At 37.9% G+C, this 25419-nt stretch overlaps 1 protein-coding gene across 3 annotated transcripts in view; it reads left to right on the top strand.

Moving 5' to 3' along the window:
- Positions 1-25419, top strand: part of LOC308435447 (ATP-dependent translocase ABCB1) — a 145462-nt gene that overhangs the window by 83591 nt on the left and 36452 nt on the right. For all 3 annotated transcript variants that reach the window (XM_080936084.1, XM_080936082.1, XM_080936083.1), the window contains exons 6-11: positions 3057-3204; positions 8425-8476; positions 10344-10535; positions 11227-11398; positions 19162-19286; positions 25097-25268. In XM_080936084.1, coding sequence (XP_080792210.1) covers positions 3057-3204; positions 8425-8476; positions 10344-10535; positions 11227-11398; positions 19162-19286; positions 25097-25268 — 861 coding nt within the window. The remainder of the gene's footprint in view (positions 1-3056; positions 3205-8424; positions 8477-10343; positions 10536-11226; positions 11399-19161; positions 19287-25096; positions 25269-25419) is intronic.

Here is a 25419-nt window from a genome sequence, read left to right as displayed (position 1 = left end):
CAGATAAAACATTTTTAGTAAAAAAAACTTAAATAAGAAAATGTATTCTTTATAACTCATGACTCTAAAACCATCACATATCAAGGTATTCCATGTTTATTTTTTGTGTTCTCTGATCACTTGTTTAAAATGATGACAATTTTGTATAGCACTCCCTAGCAATGAAAAGGAATCATAGGGTATCTTGAGACTATATGGCTATACTTACTAATTTTGTGTTCCACAGATGATAGACTTTCTAAGGTTACTGAAATAATTACTTCCTTTGTTTTGTGGGATATTACCCCAGTTTACTTCCTATGTTTCTGCCACCTGACTCTTTGCCTGGCTTACCTGTAAACATAAAGATTTGTGAATGAAATAGCCCTATTGGCATTGCACCACAACCTGCTAGTTACTTTTTCTCTTCTTTTATCTCAAGGTCTAGAAAAGTCAACATTTGATCTTTGCTGCTTTGTGTCCAGATTTGGCTTAACTCCACACACCCATTTACTCATTCTTTATGACCTAACCCTTTCCCATGAATGCCACTATAAAGTGATGACTCATATGTTGAGTTTTTAATATCCTGGGTAACACTTATCCAGGATGCAACACACAAGAGACTTCTCTGCTCTCCATCCTTTCAAGCACTTGACTCTTTCAGTTTTCTCATCTCCATCAATGATACCTATTAGTAGATAGTGTGCTTTATTTTTGTGCTTTCATAGATCAAAAGTTTATCTTGAGAAACTTCAGTCTTCTCAAAGCCCATTCAGATCTTTCTTGCCTCTGCTTGCTTTTCCTTCTGGCTAGGATGTCTTTCATCTTGCTTCTGAACTCCTGTTTCTCCTTCAGACCCAGGAGGAAGCATCAGTCCTTCTATGACAGATTTCCACAGAGGACCTAATGACCATTGGCACCATTTTATATCTGTTTTTTACACTCACTGCGAAAGCATGCAAATGCACAATGCCAGTACATTATATTTTTCCCTCCCTCTGTTCTTTAAGCTTTCTGAAATTACATATCTTTGGTATTTATTCTGCAGCTTGTATCTGTTGTTCAGTTCAACAATCAGGTAGAATTTGCATATATTGTCCCCTTGTTTTGATTTTAGCCAATGAGAAGTTTGGGGGTGAAATATTGATGATGTGGTGATGAGTGGCATTTCTGCCTGCCAACGACCTATTCTTCCTGTTCTAAAGAGTCGGTTTTTGATTTATTTAATAGATATTCTAAAAGAAGACAGTTTCTGCCTATGTATTTCTCTCTCTATTTTAAAGGAAGAAGACAGTTGTTTAGACAAAATAAAGAATACTTTGGCAACCTTTAGCCTGTGGTCCCATCAAAAATGAAACATGACTGGTCACTATTCTTTCTTTTGGGGTTTGATTTGTAAAGAAGATGATGTCTTTGAAAGATGATGATTTGAAAATTATGCCATTAAATTACACTTAATCTCACTTGCTTACTTTTTTAGCAGCAAGCTTAATTAAAAAACAAATGCCTAAATAATATAATATTACATTTTTTACAGGAGCCCCTGCCTTAACTAATTGTTTATCAGAGCTGTCTTTGTTTAGGCTCCCACTGTTTGGAGTCCCTTTAAGTACCACCCAGAGCTCTCTTACTCTTTGTTTTCCCACTGCTCACTCTAGAGCTTCTCCTCACTTAGCAATGCCCTTATGTAACTTTAGAATCAGTTGAGAATCTCTGCCCTTCTGAAGTAGTTATAGGCTCTAAACTTTTGGTTTCTGCTTCTGTGTTTTTGTATTCCCAGATCCCGGATCTTTACTTTAGTTTACATTTCCTGCCTAGGGATGACATTATACTGAATTTCTTCCTTGCATTAAAGAGCTCTTGCCTACAATGACATGTATACACTTGCCAACCACCTGCTTCCGAGCTTGTGCATAGACTCTCACGCCCATTTTGGTACAATTGCCTGATTCTTCATGTTTCTTTTCTTTCCTGCTAGACTTTCTACCTAGTTTTCCTCCCATGATTATAAACATGTTCCCTGCCACTAAATGGTACATCCTATGACAACCATTTTTCATAGGGATTGTTTGCAGACTCTCACAGTTAGCTTGGTATCTTCTATTTCTCATGTTTTCTTACATTTCTCAAGTAATTGAAAAGTATGAACTGTCCCCTAGATGAACCCTGGGCTTACCATTTATTATGATTCCTCTTCACATCACTTTTTGGATTCTGATAAGCCTCTTTTTCTTCCTGTTCCCTGCCTATGGTTAGAGATGTGTTCATCTGTATTAGTCTCTCATTATGACCATATTCTACATCTTAAGAAAACATGTTCTGGGGAAAGATTCATCCAAGTAATCATTTTTTCTTTCCAAATATGTTGAATTATTTTGCAGCTAAAATAATGCCATTACACAATAGATCTTTAATCAAAGACATTTTAAAAAAGTAATAAAATGTTTCTTCCATGATATCTTAAAGGGAGCCTTGGCCATTCAGGGTTTTTTTTTTCTTTTTTCTTTTCTTTTTAAAAAAGATTTATTTATTTATTTATTTATTTATTTATTTATTAATTAATTAATTATATAAGTACATTGTAGGTGTCTTCAGACACACCAAAAGAGAGCATCAGATCTCATTACAGATACTTGTGAGCCACCATGTGGTTGCTGGGATTTGAACTCAGGACCTCTAGAAGAGCAGTCAGTGCTCGTAACCACTGAGCCAACTCTCCAGCCCCATTTTTTTTCTTTCATGAAATAAAAAGTGGTGTCGAGTCTTAGAAACTAGAGCAGCAGCTACACAATCTCTCCTACCATCTCATTACTAACTTTTACAATTCTATCATGTAAAAAGAGAAGACAGACTACTTCAATATGAAGAATTAATACAGAACTCAATGAATGAGTGAAACGCCCATTCTTTTTCATTAAGCTATTGCAGTAACAAAGTGGAGAGCAAAGAGGTAAAGGCAAAAGGGTAGCTTAGACTAGTAACTAGTAGTCTGACCAAATATTTTTGTTTTAGGTGTAAAGGAAAACATCCAGGAAACTATCTGATACCCACATTCTATTTTCTTCTCTTTGTAGTTTCGCTATGCGGGTTGGCTGGACAGGTTGTACATGCTGGTGGGAACCCTGGCTGCCATTATCCATGGAGTTGCACTTCCACTTATGATGCTGGTCTTTGGAGACATGACAGATAGCTTTGCAAGTGTAGGAAACAACCCTAATATAAGTAAGTATTGTTTGTGGTACCAGTTGTGCTGGAAATGTGTCTAGAGTAATTCTTTGTGGGGCCTTAGTAAAGATACAGCGCAGTGTTTTATGGTCTATGTGATGGAGGCTGTCCAGTCTAGCTCACCCTTGTAGTGAACTTGAGAAGATGATACAAGCATTAGACTAAATGGTAGAATTGCTAACAGAGGTAAGTAAAAATAGAGAGGGGATCTCTGAAGTCAGAAATGTCCCAGAAACCTTAAGGGAAAAGTATAGGAATCTCCTGAGGTTCTTGAATGGCAATAATTGAATGGGATAGTTATGAGAGGCTGTGGTAGATTGACTCTGGGTGTGAGAGAAGAGTCTAGGATGATTCTGAGGTATTTAACATGAGAAACTAGGGGAACACAATTGTTCTCAAGATGGGAAAGATGAATGCAACAGTAAATTTTAGCAGCAATAAATACCAGCAACTGTGTTTTGTACATTGTTATAGTTTGGGCTCTCTGAGAGCAAATCCAGGAATGGAAAAATGGGGCCAAGACAAGTGTAAAGAGATTTTTTAGGAAGAATTTGCGAGACAGGATGAGATCCAGTATTCAGGTGTTGATGCTTGCATAAGCTAGGTGCAATAATTCATCCGTGAAAACAGGAAGCGGTAGAGAATATCGAGCACCAGAGTCCAAAGGTAGGTTGTAAGGAGGCAGACTGTAAGGCAGTTCTCATGACAGCAGGTCCTTTCATTTACCAGTGACTTGTTCCAATGGATAAAGAACAACGGACAGTACAGAAACCTGCATGTATCATATTGTTCCTGTGCATACACGACCACAAAGGAGTTTAATTTATACATTCACCACAATAAGACATTAATGACAACAGGAGAATAAATATAACAATACACTACCTTCAGCACTATGTGAATGTGGTCTCTCTGTTTTTCTCACAACGCCCTCCTGTGCGGCTCTCTGCCTCCTTCCTCTTGTGATGACTTCAGACATTACAGTCTCATGTTTGACTGCAGGAAACTGAAACCACAGAAGGCTTTACTGTGGGGAAGACAGCCTTGGACTCCAATTTTCTCATGATTTTGAGAGTAAGAAACTTGCTTCATAAGAAATGAGAGCAAGAAAGTAAATGAGCTATTGAAAGATATTACATGCTTGAACTGGGGAAAGACAGGTTATTAGCTGTACGCTTCAATCTAAAGGACACCCCAGTCAAGCAGAGATAGAATTAAACTAAATGAAACTTCCCAAAGGCTTACAGCTCAGTTTCTACACAGATGGGAAAAACATTAAGGAGGGACAAGGCTGTGGCTCAGTGGTAAAGTGTTCACGTATATGAAGCATGAAGTCCTAGGTTCAGTTTTCAATACGACTCCAAAAAGAAACACCTCAGAACTATACACAAACTTCTTGGCTTACAATGACCCTTCAACATTTTGAATTTTCTTTTTATTTGATGCCAGGGATTTAAACCCAGGGCCTTGCATGTCAACATGTGAACTTTAAGTCTCTGGTGCATACATATAATGGATTCATTTCCCTACTAATAGTCATATAAATACTAAAATGAACATTTATGGAAGCTTTGGTATTTGATACTGTCCCTGGAAACTATTTCTTTGTAGTCCCTAAGAACCCATAGCCTACCTGAGGTAGGACTATTTCAATTATGTTAATATAAATAAGGGATTTATTCTATTAACACAAATAATGATTTGAGCAGGAAATCGTTATGTATTTTTAGGTAATGTAAAATTTGTATGCTTCCTCCTCTGCACTCAGAATACCCTGCACCAACATTGAATTGTCATATCTCCTTCATAACATTTGCCCATGCAAAGCCCTCAGTGCTGTCTAAATCCTTTAGTTCCTGCACACTCTATGTGTTGCAGCAAGCTGTGGAGTTGAACTATCCCCTTAGCTCCTAGTGGGGTAGCTTCATCTTTCAGGGGTCTCTCTCTCTCTGGTAGCTTTAATCATGATATAAGATGGACTGGAACATCTCCAGATATAGATTTAGAAAAGACAGGAGCTCTAGAAGTGGCTGTACTCACTCCGGCAAGGTTCCTGGAGTTCTAGGAAACGTCAGTGTTTAGGAAAGAGGAAAAGCACAGAGAAGCAGTGAAGGGGAACTGAGGTAGAAGAATGAGGGTGGTGAGAAATCAGGAGGGCAAGGGTGGAGCAGCCAGAAGACAGGATGTTCGTCAAGGGTCTCTGTAATTTATTAAAAGCCAAGCCAAGTTTAGCTTTGCCTTCCTTGCTAAGCTAATGGCTGACAGAACTATTATAACCTGGAGAATTCTGGGCTTTTTCCACCCCCAAATAAAATTTTAGACTTTAGACTCTATTCAAGTGTTCTTCATTGTTGCTATTGTTTTGGCCAATAGACCTTGATACTAGGTAATTGCAGACATGAACCAATTTTTGACCTTGAACCTTTAGTCTTTTCAAACTGTAAAAACAAAATAAAACACTGTCAAGACTCAGAAGCCACAATAACCAAAGTGCGTTTGTATAAGTTCTTTTGATAACAGACTGAACATCTCAAAAACTTTACCAGAATATGACAGTTTTTGAATATCAGTACACATTTTTTGTTTTTTAATAAATTGAACAACTTTATTTTAAAAAACAAAGATAAATATACAGATTTTAAGCATTTTTGCATGAAAGTATATGAATACATTTTTGTCAGTACTTGATTTTTTTAAAGGTTTGATAGTATGCATTAAAATCTTACTAGTTACAATGAGCATAGAGTACATGTAAAACAAGATGTAACCTGGAAATAGCCAAAGTTTTCTTGGTGTGTAAAGATTAAGCATAATGGGTTTTCATCATTTTTTGGCCTTTGTTTTTTTTTTTGAACTTCATATAGTCTGTGAGTTGTTTCTGGGGTGTTCAAAGCTTTCTGGGGTTAGTATCCAATTATCAGTGACTGCATATTATGTCTGTTCTTTTGTGACTGGGTTATCTCACTCAGGAACAGTACACATTTTGGATTCAAGACTTTTAGATTAGTGGTGTTCTTCTAGTAACATACATGAAATAATTTCAGACTGAGAAATGCTGAAATCAGAAATACTTCTAGTAGGTAGCATTTTCTGCAAGGAATATTCAGATGTGAAATATTCAGCCTGGGATTGCACTGAGTGGAGGATGTATTTTGTTAGACTTGGGGAAGTTTGTGTTTAATTAACAGTGATAGAACTTTGTGGTAGCACACTACAAACATTTTCTGGTTAGGTAAAGAATATATAAACCCACAATAAGAGTTTTTTTCCAAGCTTTATTTTTTTGTAAAAATAATCTCACTGAATGATTTAATGTCTTGTTTTATCTTTAAAAAATTAAAACAGGAGAAATCTTAGCTTCAAACTTGAGTCTTGCAGATGGGCAGACATTCTTCACGGGACAAGCAGCCCTGATTCAGCTTGACCCTGCTGCTTCTTTATCTTCTGTCAGATCCTTTTAATTTTCCCAGAGTGTTGAAGCTTTGTCTGCTATTTTCTCTATGTGTGACATATTGCTTTTATAGATAACAAGAGATGGCCCTTTTTCGCCCCAAATTTACCTGTATATGTAGTAGCATATGATTCCCTAGTATTTATGTCTGAACTCCACTTCCGTCCCCTAACTAGAACTTGGCAGGCACAATTGAGACACTGACTAGACATCTTCAGTCAAATGCACAACTGCTACAAAATAAAATGTTCAACATTTAATTAATAATTTTCGTTGATTTCCAGACCAACCCTTTCAGGTTTCCTACTTGAAACTCACATTTTTCAGGTGGTTGGGCTTATGGTTTTGATCAGTATGATTTTTACTCTCTACTGACATTCCCTCCATCAGAAGGTCCTAAAGGTTCTTCCTTTTTGAGCCTTGTGATTTCCATCCTTTTTCCTCCTATTCAGACAGACTTTCCCTATATTCTTATAAAAGATGAAGCCCCTTAAGTTTTATTGTTAAAATTGTGCACGGCTGGATGCTAAAGCTTCTCGGATCACACTTCTGTTACATCCACTTTATTCTGCTACCACTGAATGTTTGTCAGTCTGTCTCTACTCCATAGTTACCTAGTTCAGACTAAGTTCTGACCGTATACCCTCTTCCTACCTGTACATCACACACCTTCTTACGCCACCAGAGTTGGAACACTTCTCCATATGTTCTACAGGCTTTGAGGACATTCCACTTAGTTTGCCAACAGCAGTCTTTATTTTCACATCTGTCAAATCAGATTCATCTTCATGAGTCTTTTACATACTGTAACATTTCTCAGTGATTTTTAAGGTTTTAAGTGTTCCTCTATAGTCTTAATTGTGTTAATTTCTCCTATAAAATATTCATCATAAGTATCGACATATTATACCATAGTATCTGCATCTTTGCTTTGTGACAGTGACATGCTGTAGACAACAGAAGTCTCAGTTGACATGGAGATTCAATTTTTAAAGAAATGAAGTGTCCACATATATCCATGCATGTGTACACGGGGAAACTTGAAACACTTGAAAACAACATGCATAATAAATACCGAGTACTGCTGATTTGTGTTTATAGAGGTAGTAAAGTTACGAGTTTTAAACACATTCAGTTTCAAAGTTAGTATTTTTTTAATATCAGATAATGCTTGTCAGTGTTATATGCCACACCTTAATTTATATTATATATAATAAAATTACATGCAGTAACTTCTAACTAAAATTCAAGTGTCAAATGTAGACTGGAATATAGCTGAGTTGGTAGAATACTTGCCTAGCATGCCCTGGGTTTGTGTGTTAGGTTCAATTCCCCAGCACCACATAGATGTTGAGTATAGAGGTATCTCTTGCAATCCCAGTACACAGAGGTAGAGGCAGAAGATCAGAAGTAGACGTGAGTTTGAGAACCTAGACTACATGGAATCCAGTCTCCAATGAGCAGACAAAAAAGTAGAAAACAGCATGATTAGGTTTTCAGTGTACACTTCAGAGTTAAGGGTGCAGGAATATCCATCACCGTCTTCCTTCTGGCAAATATACATCGCTAAGTTTAGGCTGTGTGTGGTCACACACAGTCAGCAGGGCAGTATTTGAACAGATGTCAAAATGCCTTTACAAAATACATGAAGCTGAGTCAGTTAAGTCTCTTTTCTCATAATAAAGTAAGTTTCATTGATTTTGTGCTTAGTTTTAATGGAAACCAAAAAAGCATAAGAGTTTTATGTTTGTTCTGTGTTGTTCTAGGTTACTACAATGCTACAGACGTATATGCCAAACTGGAGGACGAAATGACCACGTAATTGCATGTTATCTTTACTATTATCTTATTAACATTTTATGCACTGATCTAATTACAGTAATATAGTTATAGTTTATGTTAGAATAATAAAATTAGAAAGTTTCAGACTATCATCATTAGTTTTCAAGAAACATGCATTATAGTTTTTTAAAAGTGTTTATATTATTTAATATATTATTATTGATGCTCAATTAAATTTATATACGCAGTTGAAAAGATAGCATACTATATTCACAGAATTTAGAAGAATTTAAAGTAGCCCTTTAGATATATTTGAACTCACAATAGTTAATCTCAGTGGTTTCCTCGTGAGAAGTTTGCTTCCTGGTTGTTTCCAACCCTGATTTAATGCTAAGATAAACCAACAGAAATTCACTGAACTCCACATGTAATTCTAAACAGAAAATACAACACCTAGAAGAGATGTAGTCACTCTGGCCTTAAGTCACATGGACAGACATTTTATTTTGTTAATGATTTATGCATATTGACAGTCTGTTAGATAACTGTGTAACAGAGGCTCAAAGGTATGTCCTGGTGAGTTAGATAATAATGATTTTTATTATGATTTTGCTGATATATTTGAAGAAAATCAAAACAGTAAAAACTTGAAAGATGAAAATAAAATACTTATAAATATTTCTGTGAGGAGGCATGTTTTTAATATAAGAGAAACTCTACTATCTTAAATGGCTAAAATGTATACATTAAAGTACACTAGCTTAGAAGTTTTACTTGTTAAATGGGACTTTCTTTGAACTTGTTCTTGCACTATTGCTTGGAAAATAATTAAATTTGCACTTATATATCAACTAAAATGTAATAGTCTAATTACATCTTCCTTAATTAGTATAATTTATAACATGTAGCTTGAAGGATAAATTGCTTGGCAACATTCTTATAGATTGTTCTTAGAAACATGTACATAAAGTAAAAGGCTGACTTTGTGTTAAATGTCTATTTTTCAGTCTGGTACTTGATATTAAAACTTTTAATGTAAAAAAAGCAAGTAAAGAACATTTAAAATATACCAATTTTAGCCTTTCTTCATTTTGCCTTCAAAGAGTGTGTTTCAATGATACAGCATTTTCCTGGCATGGATGAGACCCTAGGTCCCATCTTATGCACCAAAAAACTAGTAACAAGAAGAAGCAGGGTTTCTATTTAACGTATACATGGACTGCTTAGTAAAGCCATGACATTTTTAGCTCTAGAGGCACAACAAAGAAACATTTTTTTCCAACTTTTCTAAAAGGTGTGGGTAAGCGTTTAAACTGGGAGGAAAACTGTGGGATTTACTGAATATTTTAGGTTAGCTCCCAATAGCCATTTGGGTAAATGGAGACTCTGGTCGTCATCTTCCAAACTCTGCTAAGCTAATAGTTCAGAAGACCATCTCCACCTCCTGGTTCTCTAATAAGTTTCATCATGCCTTTCCTTCGTCTGAGGTGCATATGCCTCCCTTAAGCCTTCATCAACTGATGCTGATGTAACCAAAGTAGAGAAGAATACAACTACAACCTTCACTGATGTGCTAACACACTAATGACCTTTCGAAGTCACTGACACTCTCTGAGTAATTATTATGCATCAGGCACTAGCCTGAGTACATTTAAGACATATTGCTAACTTGTATCTCCATAATACACAACTGAAATTCAGGTCATTAACTACAAGGTGGAGAGCTGGGATTTGGCCTCAAATCCACTCTTTGATATTGCCACAGACATAGGTGGATGCTAGTCATTACAGCTCCTTATAACCCCTTCTTGTTTACTAAGGGTGGGGGATACCCAGAAAATTAAAGAAATAAGATTAAGTTGCTTTTAGAAAGACACAGCATGGCAGTGTCCTTGTTTTTCAGGTACGCCTACTATTACACAGGGATTGGTGCTGGTGTGCTCATAGTTGCCTACATCCAGGTTTCCCTCTGGTGCCTGGCAGCTGGAAGACAAATACATAAGATCAGGCAGAAGTTTTTTCACGCCATAATGAATCAGGAGATAGGCTGGTTTGACGTGCATGACGTTGGGGAGCTCAACACCCGGCTCACAGAGTGAGTACTTCGTTTTATGCTCAAGGCAGATGTGCTCTTCATGCTGTGAAGTAGGTACCACCAGCTCTGTGAGGAGTGCTGGTGTGTCACTGAGCAGGGTAAAGCCCTGTGACCGTGACTTACACAGCTTCATGTTCACAGCACCCTGGCAGGGGAGGGGGTGGGGCTCCTGCTTGCCTGGCACTGAGTGAGGGGTTAGGTTGGCAGAATCAAGACTGAGCACAGCAGTGGTGTGCAATGGAGCAACAACATGGTCTGTCTGGCCCCACTGAGCACTGTCGGGCCAGGTCTTCAAGGCATCCTTGGACAAGAGCAGAAAGAAGGAAGGGGCTCCTGTCTGTCATCTTCTGCTTCATTGATGACATAATGAACTCAGTGATTTTGAATTCATAGAGGATAGCACCATATGCACACAGCAGAAATCTCTGAGCAGTTTGAAATTTCATAATGAACAGTCTCACATATCTTGTGTTTTTATTCCGAGGCCTCATGGACCACAGAACACTGTTTAATGACAAATCTCCTACTGACAGCCTTCCCCATCCTCACTTCCCCAACAAACCAGGCATACCAAGGATCCTAGGCACAAATTTATGTACTCTCTCTTGACAAAACAACGCTAGACTCAGGAGGAAAATCGTGTATTTGCAATTCTGGCATTATGTGTAACACAATCTCTTTCTTCTTTCAGTGATGTCTCCAAAATTAATGAAGGAATTGGTGACAAAATTGGAATGTTCTTTCAAGCAATGGCAACATTTTTTGGTGGTTTTATAATAGGATTTACTCGTGGCTGGAAGCTAACCCTTGTAATTTTGGCCATCAGCCCTGTTCTTGGACTGTCAGCTGGTATTTGGGCAAAGGTAGGTGAAGCCCATGAGTCCAGATTTTAAATTCTTTCCCATGATCCACGGAGAAGTCTTTTAACCCCAATACCCCTGTCTGTGAATTTTACGCACAACTTCACACTTTTTGTTAAAATGTCAGCAGGATATTTTATCAGTTGAGAATAAAATATCAGCTGAGCTAGCCCCATAGTTCTTCATGTTTTCCTTAGCCATGTGATTCTTTAAAAAAAGAGGTGGAAAAAAAAATCTTAAGTTCATCCTTGGCCTTCATAGGAAAAGACATGCTGAACCGGTAAGATCTGTAAACATCTGTCTTAGTGACTTTTTCTATTGTTGTGAAGAGATTCATGGCCCAGGAGCTCATATAGGGAAGAGTTGGGGCTGGCTTACAGTTGCACAGTGTCAGTCCTTTTCATCATGGCAGAGCACATAGCTACAGGCAAGCACTTGGCACAGTTTCTGAGACCTATGTCTTTATCTGTAAGCACAAGGCAGAGCAGTGGGGCAGGGAGAGCTAACTGGGACTAGCATGGGCTGTTTGATCCTCAAAACCCACCTCAAAGACACACTGCCTGCAACGCCACCCCTTCTAATCCATTCCAAAACAGTCTTACCAACAGGAAACCAAGTATTCAAATATATCAGCCCATGAGTGCCAGTCCTATTCAAACCACCATCATCACTAATATATGACACTGCCAATTTCCTTACAGAAAGCAGGGATTAAAATTCAGTGAACACCAAGTGTCTCACTCAACTTTCAGCTGAAATGTTTTGTCCATGTATAGATTACGTCTGTTTTATAAACTGGTTTTACCATTTTGTCATAGTTACAAATAGTTCCGTGTATATGCATACATAACACACATACTACATACATATAGGCATGTGTGCATACATATATGCGTGATGTTGTTTAAATCCGTGGCAGCTGCACAGGTAGCAGAGGATGGCCTTGTTGGGCATCAATGGGAGGAGAAGACCTTGGTCCTGCCAAGGCCTGATGCTGCAGTGTAGGAGAATGTCAGGATAGGGAGATGAGAGGGAGTGTGTGAGTGGGTGAACACCCTCATTGAAGCAGGGGGCGGGGTGATGGGATAGGGGATATGGAGGGGAATCCAGGAAAGGGGATAGCACTTGAAATATTAATAAAATATATACAATAAAATCAGAAAAAAAGATAAAGAATAGATACATCATGGGCTTCAGCACCAATGTTAGGAAAAAGGTAGAGAGAGTGGGGGGTTTATGTTCTATGGAGATGTGGTGAGGTATGGGGGGAAAGGATGACACCTCTGGCAGATCCATGTTGGGCATCCCTTTGCCCTGAGGGACCAGCCACACGACCCGATGGTACACTATAGAATAGAGTTTATTCAGGGCGTGGGGAAAGGAGTTAAAAGGGTAATAGTGGCAGAGAGAGAGAAGAGGAGAAGAGGAGTAGAGAAGTAGAGGCTGGTCATGAGCATGTAGAGAGAGAGAGGGGGAGGGAATGGGGAGAGGGGAGACAAAGGGGTAATAGCAGGAGAGCAAGAGAGTGAGGAGGGGGCAAGCAGCCCCTTTAAAAACATAAATTCATGGTTGTAAAAATAACTTACGGAACTACTTCTAGCCATGGGCATATGTAAACCCATAACCTCCATCCACGTTATTCAGTCATGAAAATACAGACGTTCTTTTTCATGCCATGTACATGCCTCTAACAATTTTGTAATCCATTTTCCATGCCATGGTCAGCACGCAATGCATTTTATAAAATCACTTAATGCAAGTGCCCCTATATATATCGTAGAAGGATTGGCCCAGCATATAGATTTTGTGGGATTACATGTGAGGTATAAGATCAAAATCCAGGCAAAGCGCTGCCTACCTCACACAGGAGAAGTCAGGCTGTGATGGTGAGAAGCGTTTGGGACATTCCTGTCTGCCGGATGTTGTTTTGTGATTGCGAGAAGCAGCTTTCATTGATTAAGCATCTGCGATGTCCACCAGACACCTGTGAAGCGTAGGCACCAGCTCACTTAGCAGGCAGAGTAACTGAAGTCCTGAGCTCTGTTAATTTCTTACTCGGGGAGCATGATGGGAACGATGTTCCTGGTTGTTATCAGTTACTCAAAGCTGGCAAAGCTCCTTCTTCTTAGTTGACTTTTCTGCTTAGTAGAACATTGAACAGATTAGGTGGACATTCTTCACAACAGAGCTTAATGAAAAGCTACTGATTATCTACTCTAAGCTGGACAAACAGACTAGTACTTAATTTTTAAATAACTAATCTTGCATTGTTTCTGATACTATTTATTTAATAAAGACAGCATTGACTTTTATTTTTAATCTCTCTTCTTTGATAATCTTTTATACACTTTTATGTGTATTTCTTAATCTTGAATTTTGCTATATTAATGACATGTGTCCCGGTTCCTTAATATTATAGACAGACTGTCCAGAATGTGATAGAAAGGCCCATCATTCCCAGAACCAAAAAATGACACAAAACACCCCCCCATACACTTAGGTGGTTCACACAAAGACATAAATAAGATACCAAAATGATCAGATTATAATTTTAAAATAACTACCATAAAATGCATCACCAATCTATAAAATCCTTTGAGACCCTGACCTTCACCAGTTAACAGGAAATTATTAAAAAGAAAAATGCAACAACAGAGAAGTGAGAGACATAACAGTAAAGTGAGCCATGCTGTATGGGTTCTTTCGGTCTATTCAAACGGAGATTACACAGTAAAATATAGAATATTCAGAATCAGTGAACCGAAAGACAGAAAATGAGGAGAGCCTCAGCATCATGTGTGACAACAAGAGATTAGTGTCGTCACCTAGAGTCTCAAAAGAAGAGCAGGCTTCAGGAAATCGAAGACCCAGTGGGTGACAAACAAAATAGTCCAATGAAAGAAGTTAATCTGACCCCAAGCAGGATAAAATCAAAGACATCCATGACAGGAAACATTGTAACTAAAGTACTAAAGGCTAAACACATATGGAAAGTTTTGTGTGTGTGTGTGTGTGTGTGTGTGTGTGTGTGTGTGTGTGTGTGTGTGTGTGACAAGAAAGAAAAGGAAAAAAAATCCCCATATTTGGGTATATGTGTGAGAGGAAGCTAAACCCAGCTATATAAAAAAAAAGAATTATAAATTATGACCAAGTGAGATTTAGTCCAGCTATGTAAGAATGACAGGGCACTTGAAGATCCATGTAATCATCCTACTTTATACTAAAGAAAATAAACAGTTATATCATCTGACAGAGCAAGCATTTGACAATATGCAGAACTCACGGATGTTACCTGTCAGAAGCACAGAAGAATACCACTGCAGTTCTGAAGTGCCATTCAGATAACCACAGTGGCTACCCGAATGGTGGAAGGCATCTTCCCCCACCAGTACTGAAGTAAAACATTTCTGACTTCATTCTCGTAATAACACTGAAACTCTACCTGCTGCCATTAGACAAGAATGTAAAAAGGCGCATAGATTGGTAAGGAAAGAAAGAAAACTATGAAATTTTGGAAACAGATAATGATGCGAGAAGGCATGAAATTCCAAGGAATCTATGTGACGGATGAGTAGAATGGTCACAGACCACCATAGTGACTGCATTTTTTCACAGATCCTGTTAAATATGTAGAAACCGATGCTGGCTGAAATAAAAACGTGGAAGGCCAAATGTTGGAGGAATACAGAGGAGCTGGATCACTCAGAGATTACTGGTGGCACTGCAACTTTAAAAGACAATCTTACTACTGTCTAAGAATTTAAAATTTAAACTTGCACATGTGTATGCCTTAGTTAAGGCTCTACTGCTCTGAAGAGACTGTGACCGCGACAACTCTTTTAAAGGCAAACATTGAATTGGGGCTGACTTATCGGTTCAGAGGTTTAGTCCATTATTGTCATGACAGGAAGCATGGTGGCCTGCAGGCAGACATGGGACCAGAGAAGCTAAGAGTTCTACATCTGAATAGGAAGACAGCTGGACGGCAGGCATTCATCTAGAAGGAAAGAAAAGGACGCTGGCATGAAAACCTGCTCATTCCAGTTCACAGCAACCCCATCTGGAAAAACTCCATCTCTCCTCCAGCACATGAACTGGATAAAGAGTGCATGCCTACTGCGAAGTACCACCCAACAGAGTAATGCTGACTCACGCTTCCATCAGTTTCCAGAGAGTTATGTCAAGTGAATTAATGCCTAAATCCAAGAGCAACATACTATTTGATTGCATTTGTACAGCATTTCTTTTTCTTCCTCCCCCTTCCCCCCTTCTGTTCTCCCTTTCTTCTTGTCAAATAATTTTATTTATTTACTTTCCAAATTTTGCCCCCTTTCCCAGTCTCCCCTCCCAGAGTTCTTTACCCCATTCCCCCTCCCCTTTGCCTTTAGGAGGGTGCTCCCTTGCCCACCTCCCCTCACCTACCCAACCCCACCTCTTCGTCCCCAGTATCCCCCTTCTCTGGGGCATCAAGTCTCTACAAAATTAGGTGCATCCTTTCCTGCTGAGGCCAGACAATGCAGTCCTCTGTTACATATGTGCAGGGGGCCGGGAGGGAGGCAGGGACTGGGGGAATGCTCTTTGGTTGGTGGCTCTGGAGCTCATCCTATGAGATTGCCGTTCCCTTCAGCTCCTTCAGTCCTTCCCTAACTCTTCTATAGGGCTCCCCAACCTTAGTCTAACGGTTGGCTACATCTGTCTCAGCTGCTGGTGGAGCCTCTCAGATGACACCAGGCTAGGCTCCTATATGCAAACACAACATGGCATTTTGTTGCTGTCTTTCATTTGTTTCATTTTGTTTCTTGAGACAGGGTTACTCTGTGTACTCCTAGCTGTCCTGGAACTCTTGTAGACCAGACTAGCCTTGAACTCAGAAGTCCACATGCCTCTGCTTCCTCAGTGCTGAGATTTAAGGTATGTGCCACCAAGCCTGGTCCTATACAACATTCTTAAAATAATGTAAATATATTAACATGGATGCCAGAAATTAGAGACGTTAGGGGAGAGGAAAGGGAAGGGCTATGGACAGAGCAGGTAGGTGTATAAAAGCAGCCTGAAGGCTTTGAATCTTGACTTTGATGATAGTTATATTAACCTATATAGATTACATTTCCTAGAAGTCACACATCTGTAAATTGGTGTGAATAATATTGTTGGAATATATCGATGTTAAATTCCTACTAATGACGTAATTCCTATGCTTTTAAAAATGTTACTATTGGAGGACACTGGATAGGGACATATGTAATGTCAATGTATTGTTTTTGACATGGGACCCTATAAGTATCTCAAAAGAAATTATTAATAAGCATAAGATTTGTAAAATAATAAAACAAAAGCCCACATTAAGAAATAAAAAACTGAATTCAAGTGTGGTCAAAATACCTATAATAGTTTAAAATATTGTTTCTGAACAATATTTTTTTAATTTTGTATTAATTTAAATATAAAATTACCTTAATTAGACAGCTTTTAATTATCCATTACTTTATATCAGGGATTAGTTGAGGCTGGCTTGTTATATCCCTGAGAAATATATCTTCTCTTCCTCCTCCTCTTTCTCCTCTTTGCATTTTCTTTCTTTTATTGAAAGTAGATTTTTTTCTCACATAATATGTCCTGATTACAGTTTCCCTTCACCCACTCCTCCCAGTTCCTCCCCATCTCCCCTCCTATCCAAATCCTGTCATTATGAAACAATGAAGCTTCTATGGGATAATAATAAAGTATAGTAAGATAAAATCTAACACATTGAAAATGGACAAAACAGACAAACAGAAGGAAAAGAAGGCACAGGAAACAGACTCACTGGTTGACAGGCTCAGGAATTCCATATCAATGTTAAACTAGAAGCCTTTGTACATAGGCAGGGACCTGGTGCAGACCCATGGCAGGTCCCTATGTATGCTGCTCTAGTCTCACTGAATTCATAGGAACATTGCTCAGTTGATTCACGGGGTCTTGTTCTCCCCGAGTTCTCCATGCCCTCTGGCTCTTACAGTCTTTCTGCCTCCCCTTCCACTGAGTTCCCTGAGGAAAAGATGTTTTCTTTTAACAGACATGATCTTTTATGAGGAAAGATATACAGTTTTTTTTTCATATTCGTCTCTGCACACAATCATGGAAGGTCGTAGGTTTATAGGTCAAATAAAAAAGATTTATTGAATTCAGAAATATTTTCAGTGATTAGTAAGTTTAAAGAGCACATTTTAACTTCTAGGTAAATCATAGTAGTAGTCCTGTTGTTGACCGCTTCCATTGTGAGCTCCACAGGGAGTGAAGAGAAATGTTGCTGAAGATTGTCACATGAGCCCCCTGGACTCTGCAAGCCTGCTTCCTGAGGGACGGTACTGACCAGCTCAGCTCAGACCTGGAACATTGAAAGAGTCCAGAGTGAGATAACCCAGTCACAAAACAACAGACATAACATGCAGTCACTGATAGTGGGATGCTAACCCCAGAGGCTCACATTGCCCCAGAAACAACTCACAGACTGTGTGAAGTCCAAGAAAAAAGAAAAGAAAAGAAAAGAAAACAACAACAACAAAAAAAAGCCATGCTCAATCCTTATACACCAAGAACACATTGACAAATTCGGGGTTACACCCTGTATTACATATTACATATTACATTTTGCTCATTGGAAAAAAAAAAAAAAAAAGAAAGCATAAGACCAGATATTAAAGATGCTCAAGTAAGTAAGGTATATAGGGTGATGATTCCAAAGTGAGTTAATGTAATTTAAATTGTTATTTTGAAAGTTCATATCACAGATCATTATGAAATATGTAAATATTTTCCACCAGTTCCTTAATAAATGACTCTATAAATCATAAAAAATAAATAAATAAAAATAAAAAAAAGAAAGAGTCCCTAGTGTGGGGCAGCCCTAAGAGGATGGCCTTGAGAAGTCTTCAAGGTCTGAATAATCAGTGGGATTTGTCTCAGGCATCAATGAAGACTTAAAAAGACTGATTCTTTTAATGGCGAGACAGAATCAACTCCTTTCACTTAAATGATGAGAGCGAATGACCGAGTACATGTTGTAAGGACTAATTACATATTGTAATGCTGCTAAATCCGAATCCTGTGAAGTGGTTGTACACAACGCTCATTTAGATGGTTGACTACTTTGTCATTCCTGCTTCAATGGTGACCTTAGTCATTTTCCCATGTCAGTTGGCCCAGCTGTCACACTCGCTGGCATGTTTCAGAGATTCATGCCTAGTAGTTGCTAATCCAGGCCTGAGCCCTGAATATTCCACTTACTACCAATTACTTAACCCAGGGAGTTTCCAGTCCCTTCTCTGTAAGCTAGGAAAACTGAGTTCCCTCCGTAATTGAGAAAAACAAATGTGATCCTAGGCACCTGAGAGGACTAGGAATGTTTCTTAATAAATGCTCAGGAATCTTTTCTGAAAGTTAACACTTCCCAAAAACTTCTGCTGTTATTTAGATATGGATCCATGAAATACTCATTGTGTAACTTTTTAGTTTTCCTAATTTGTTATACACCTTTATTGTCAAAACAATTTAAAGAAACTTGAGATATTCTACACAGTGATATATATATGTGTGTGTGTGTGTGTGTGTGTGTGTGTGTGTGTGTATGTATGTATGTATATTTGTACATATATATATGCTAATAGGTATATCATGGCCAAAGACTACTGAAAGATGTTAATTCTTCACATGTAGTAATACTCAACCAGCATATGTATACATATATGTCATTTTTTTAATAATCTGAATTTGTCTTTTTAAAACAGATACTGTCTTCATTTACTGATAAGGAACTCCAGGCTTATGCAAAAGCTGGAGCAGTTGCTGAAGAAGTCTTAGCAGCCATCAGAACTGTGATTGCCTTTGGGGGACAAAAGAAGGAACTTGAAAGGTTTGGATTTCTTTCTTTCTTCTTCTTCTTTTTTTTTTAAAAATGCACATACTGTGCGAGTTTTTTTAATTTAATTTTTTATTGGATATTCTCTGTATCTACATTTCAAATGTTATCCCTTCTTCTTTGCTTCCATCCCCCTCCCATTGCCTCAATGAAGAAGCTCTCTCTCCCAACCACCCTCTCCATCTCAGTGCCTTGGCATTCCACTGCACTGGGAAAATGCACCTTCACTGGACCAAAGTCCTCTCCTCCCACTGATGCGAAACAATGCTATCCTCTGCTACAAATGCACCTGGGGCCATGGGTCTCTCCATGTGTGCTCATTGGTTGGTGTTTTAGTTCCTTGAAGTTCTGGTGGGTTTGTTTGGTTGATACTGTTGTTCTTCCCATGAGGTTGCAGACCCATGGGTTATCTGTAAGCATCCTCCTCTTATCAGTATGACTCTGGCAGAGCCTCTAGGGAGACATCTATATCTGGTTCCTGCCAGTAAGCACTTCTTGGCATCAGCAATAGTACGAATCTGAATTTCTTTATCAAGTAGAAATGTTAACTCTATCAGTCTACATGCCATTTAGGATGGCAGTGTTAATTATGGGATTTTTTTCCCCCTCATTTCTTAAACAAGCCAATACATACACATTACAGCATTGGAAAGATTCTATAAATTATCCATTGCACTTGTCTTCTTATATCTGAAAGAGTTTGTTTTACTTTAAAGCATGGTTGGCAAGTACAATAGGAAGTCTTTAATGATGCGATGACATTCCGCCAGATGCAGCCCATATTCTCATGAAGTATAAATTCATATGAGATGGGAGAAAGGGCATAGACAACTACAAAGCAAAAAATTTAGAAAGCAGTTGGTGGATATATGATGTGGAGACAAAATATTATAAAAGATTCAGGGGTAGCCTTCAGAGGAGTGTTAAATTGCCTTTAAATGCTTTAAAAAGATCAAACAATTGTTCTAAGGTGGGAATTTTTAAGTACAGTGGTCAAGTAGTCAGTCCCTCTTGAAGAAGATTTCATCTAGGCCAAGACCAGAGGTGAAAAAGGTATTTAAAAGTAGGATAAGCCCATGGCTCCAGCTGCACATGTAGCAGAGGATGGCCCTGTTAGACATCAATGGGAAGAGAAGCCCTTGGTCCTGCCAAGGCTTGATGCCCCAGTGTAGGGGTATATCAGGGCAGGGGGCCAGGAAGGAGTGGGTGGGAGAGAGGCACCTCTGTAGAAGCAGGGTGAGGGGGGATGGGACAGGGGATATGGAGGGGAACCCTGGAAAGGGGATAACATTTGAAATGTAAATAAACTATATCCACTAACAAAAAGAAATGCAAAAAAAAAAAAAAAAAAAAAAAAGAAAGAAAAGAAAAAAGAAAAAAAGGAGGTAGGCAAAGGGATAAGATAGGTAGAGAGAGCAGTCTACCAAAGTCCCAGAGGTGGCAGAAAGCTTTGGTGTTTTTTGGTGTAATATATATTTTGAGATATATTACAAGGCAGGTGAGCCTGCAGCTCACATCAGTGGAGAAGGACTGGGATACAGCCAGGATGCGGGGCCTGTAGAGAAAAGATGGGATTTTATTTCATGGGTATGGGTGAGTCCGGAAGGAGTGAAACTGAGGAGTGGCCACCCACATGTTACAGGTCTCTGGACCAGTTTGATGAATAGAGGAGAGAGACCAGGCCAGTAGGAGGGCTGATGCCAGGAGTCAGCTGAAAGGGAATTGACAAGATTCTGTAAAATTTATAAATTACATTTTTCAACTTATTTATTTGCTGTATATGTGTGTACGTGAGTGCATGTGTGCGTGTGTGTGAGTGCACGTGTGAGCATGTTGGTGTTAGGGCATGCATGTATACACATGGGTGCACACTGTAGTCTCAGGACCACTTGCAAGAGTTGGTGCTCTTTCCACCAATGGGGTTGCATGGATCCAACTCAAGTTGTCAAATTTGGTGACAACAGGGCCATCCTAATAGCTCCTGGCTATTACACATTTAATCTTTTGGTTTTCTTTCTAGTTCTTATTTTCTTTCAAAATCAGTCTTTGTGTGACTTCCTCTTCAAAATAGCTGGTGCTCAAGGAAGTTAGCTCTCTTGGACTAGGAATTTAACCCAAACTGTGGATGCATTTAATTCAGTGGATAGTGTTGTTCTAGGTTAGGAAGCATTTTCTTGACAAGTATGTCAGCATCTGCCTATCATCCCAGCACTGGGGAAGTTAACGTAGGAAGAGACTGAGTTCCAAGTAAGCCTGAGTTTCTGTAGTAAGATCCTATCAAACAACAGTCCTACTCCCAAATTTGCATGCACATTTTTCTCACTTGTGACTTACCAACGTTTTTCTGTTGGTATTAATTTCTATTTGCTTAGTCAAAATTGATTCTTGCACAATTAGATAAATAGCTACTACATAATTAACAAGTCTCTTCATAATAATTAAGGATACTAGAGTATCCCATAAAAATTAAAAAAAATATTTTCTAAGGACTTTTAACAATTGCTAACTATCCACTTCTAGTTTTAGTTATCATTTCTCTGTTAGAGCTTCTGGTGAATGGATGGTTTTATACATCTGGCTTGGCATCAATGACATGTTCATTAAAAACTAGTCTTTATAAAAATCCTATGTAAATGAAGTATTGTTTATGTTTCTTTCCTCCTCCACCCCCTTATCTTCCTTTATCTCCGACGTCAGCATTTCTCTGGTATCTGTATGTATCTGGTATGTAAATGGATTTTTTTTCTTTGTTGATTTTTCTTTGCAAATGTTTCTTCTGGCTGCCTAGTACATCAAAGTATCAGTGAAATGGTTTCAACATTAGTTTCAGTAAATAAGAACCGGAATAAAGGACATGATAGAGCATGAATAATTGCTAAGTTTCCTAATGATATCATGTAAAATATATGCTTCGTGAATTATCAAATTTATCTTAGGTGTGCTTTTAACTTGAGACACAATCAAAACATGTTTATTAAAAATAATTTCGTGCTAAACGATTATAACTGGTATGTTTAGGTATACATGTTTTATCTCTATAAACTTTTCTCTGAGTTTAGTCCTTAGTATGTGTGATTTTTATATAAATACTATGTTGTGTTTTTGCAGTCTTGGTGAAGTAACTAGCAAAAATAAAGTAGTCACCAGGACAGGAAATCATATCTACTCTGGACAGGATTTAAACTTTTGATGTACCCACAAATAAAATAAAAATTAAAAAAATATTGATAGTGCATAGTATTTATATAACTATGTAATTAATGGTTCAAAGACCTCAAAATATGAATTCTATGTGGGAATATATTCCTTTAGTTTAAAAATTGTAAGATACTGTTAGCAAGACAGTGAAGGCTCTTTTTTTGCACTGATGGTTTTAGCTCCTTTGTCAAAGATCAAGTGACCATAGGTGTGTGGGTTCATTTCTGGGTCTTCAATTCTATTCCATTGATTTAGCTGCCTGTCTCTCTGTACAAATACCATATAGTTTTTAATCACAGTTGATCTGTAACACAGTTTGAAGTTGGAGATTGTGATGTCCCCAGTAGTTCTTTTATTGTTGAGAATAGTTTTTGCTATCCTGGATTTTTTGTTATTCCAAATGAATTTGCAAATTGCACTTTCTAACTTTATGAAGAATTGAGTTGGAATTTTGATGGGGATTGCATTGAATCTGTAGATTGCTTTTGGTAAGATGTCCATTTTTACTGTATTAATTCTGTCAATCTAGCAGCATGGGTGCTCTTTCCATCTTCTGAGATCTTCTTCTATTTCTTTCTTCAAAGAGCTGAAGTTCTTGTCATACAGATCCTTTCTTGCTTTGTTAAAGTCACACCAAAGAATTTTATATTGTCTGTGAGTATTGTGAAGGATGGCTTTTCCTAATTTCTTTCTCAGCCTCTTTATCCTTTGAGTAGAGGAAGGATACTGATTTGAGTTAATTTTATATCCAACCACTTTGCTGAAGTTGTTTATCAGGTTTAGGAGTTCCCTGGTGGAATTTTTGAGGTCAGTTAATTATACTATCATATCATCTGCAAGTAGTGATATTTTGATTTCTTCCTTTCTAATTTGTATCCCTTTGACATTTTTTTGTTTAACTGCTCTGGTTAGGACTTCAAGTCCTATATTGAAGAGGTAGGGAGAGAGTGGGCAGCCTTGTCTAGTTCCTTATTTAAGTGAGATTGCTTCAAGTTTCTCTCCATTTAGTTTGATATTGGCTACTGGTTTGCTGTATATTTCTTTTACTATGTTTAGGTATGAGCTTTGAATTCCTGATCTTTCCAAGACTTTTAATATGAAGAGGTACTGAGTTTTGTCAAATGCTCTCTCAGCATCTAATGAAATGATCATGTGTTTTTTTTTTCTTTGAGTTTGCTTATATAGTAGATTATTTTGATGGATTTTGATATATTGAACTATACTTGTATCCCTGGGATGAAACCTACTTGATCATGATGGATGATTGTTTTGATGTGTTCTTGGATTTGGTTTGCAAGAATTTTATTGAGTATTTTTTCATTCATGTTCATAAGAGAGATTAGTCTGAAGTTCTCTTTCTTTGTTGGGTCTTTGTGTGGTTTAGGTGTAAGTGTAATTCTGGCTTCATAAAACGAATTGGATAGTGTCCCTTTTGTTTCTATTTTTGGAATAGTTTAGAGAGTATTGGTATTTTGGGAGGCTTTTGATGACTGCTTCTATTCCTTTATGGAACTCTTTAGATGGTTTATCTAATCCTGATTTAACTTTGGTACCTGGTATCTGTCTAGAAAACTGTCCATTTCCTTTATATTTTCCATTTTTGTTGAGTATAAGCTTTTGTAGTAGGATCTCATGATTTTTTGAATTTTCTCTTTTTCTGTTGTTATGTCTCCCTTTTTATTTTTGATTTTGTTAATTTGGATACTGTCCCTGTACCTCTAGTTAGTCTGGCTAGGGGTTTATCTATTTTGCTGATTTTTTTCAAAGAACCAGCTCCTGGTTTTGTTGATTCTTTGTATAGTTCTTTTTGTTTTACTTGGTTGATTTTGGCCCCGAGTTTAATTATTTCTTGCCTTCTGACTTCATAGCTTATTATAGCATTTCATAGCTTTAAATATGCCCTTACATGTGTTATCCTGTAATTGGTCATTCTAAAAATCCTCGAAGGAGGCAAGGTAGGAAGTAAACTGTCTTCCCTCAAGTGTAGAGAATTAAATGACCTTCTTGGGTTCAGGATTTTCTAACATTAAATCTCTTTTATTATCTAATTTAAAAGTAATATAAATTTTAAGCCAGCCAATGGTGGTACACACCTTGAATTCCATTACTTAGGAGGCAGTAACAGGTACATCTTTGTGAGTTCAAGGCCAGTCTGGTCTACAGAGTAAGATCCAGGACAGCCAGGACTATACAGAGAAACTCAACTCACCAGGAACCAAAACCAGAGAAGAAAAACAAAAGGAATATATGTTTTAAAGGAAAAATAATTGCTTTTCATATCTTCTCTTTTTTGTGTGTACAATAATACATGTTCTAGTAGCTAGCTAAATACTACTGCTCACCGACTTCACTGTTGCTACGGCTTACACAAAAAGAACTTTTAGACGATTCATACAAGTAAAACACCCTCTCCATATCTCAATATTAATTTCTACAAGCAGAGGATAAAATAGGGATAACGTAGTGTAGTGGCAATAATACATAGAGAAAGTACATGTATACTACAGGGCTGGGCACATTTTAACAGATCACTACCAATCACGCTACACTAACACATTTCCATAGGGATTCCAAATCTACTAAATTATTTCTCTTCTTTCTCCCAGGTACAATAACAATTTGGAAGAAGCTAAAAGGCTTGGGATAAAGAAGGCGATCACGGCCAACATCTCCATGGGTGCTGCTTTCCTGCTCATCTACGCATCATATGCTTTGGCCTTCTGGTATGGGACTTCCTTGGTCATCTCAAAAGAATATTCGATTGGACAAGTGCTCACTGTAAGTTAAACCCACGTCAGAAAAGAAATGGATCATTAAAAGGTCTAATGGAATTGAGCGATGTTGAAAAATATCCTTAGAAAAGGTCTTAAATACTAGAAAATGCATTATTGAGTTAAAGAGTTGAAAAAATTAGAAGTATCAATTTTGA

The sequence above is a fragment of the Micromys minutus genome (assembly GCF_963924665.1).
Source record: "Micromys minutus genome assembly, chromosome: 23".
NCBI lineage: Eukaryota > Metazoa > Chordata > Mammalia > Rodentia > Muridae > Micromys > Micromys minutus.
The sequence above is the reverse complement of the archived record's forward strand: the minus strand, read 5'-3'. Positions and strand labels throughout refer to the sequence as shown.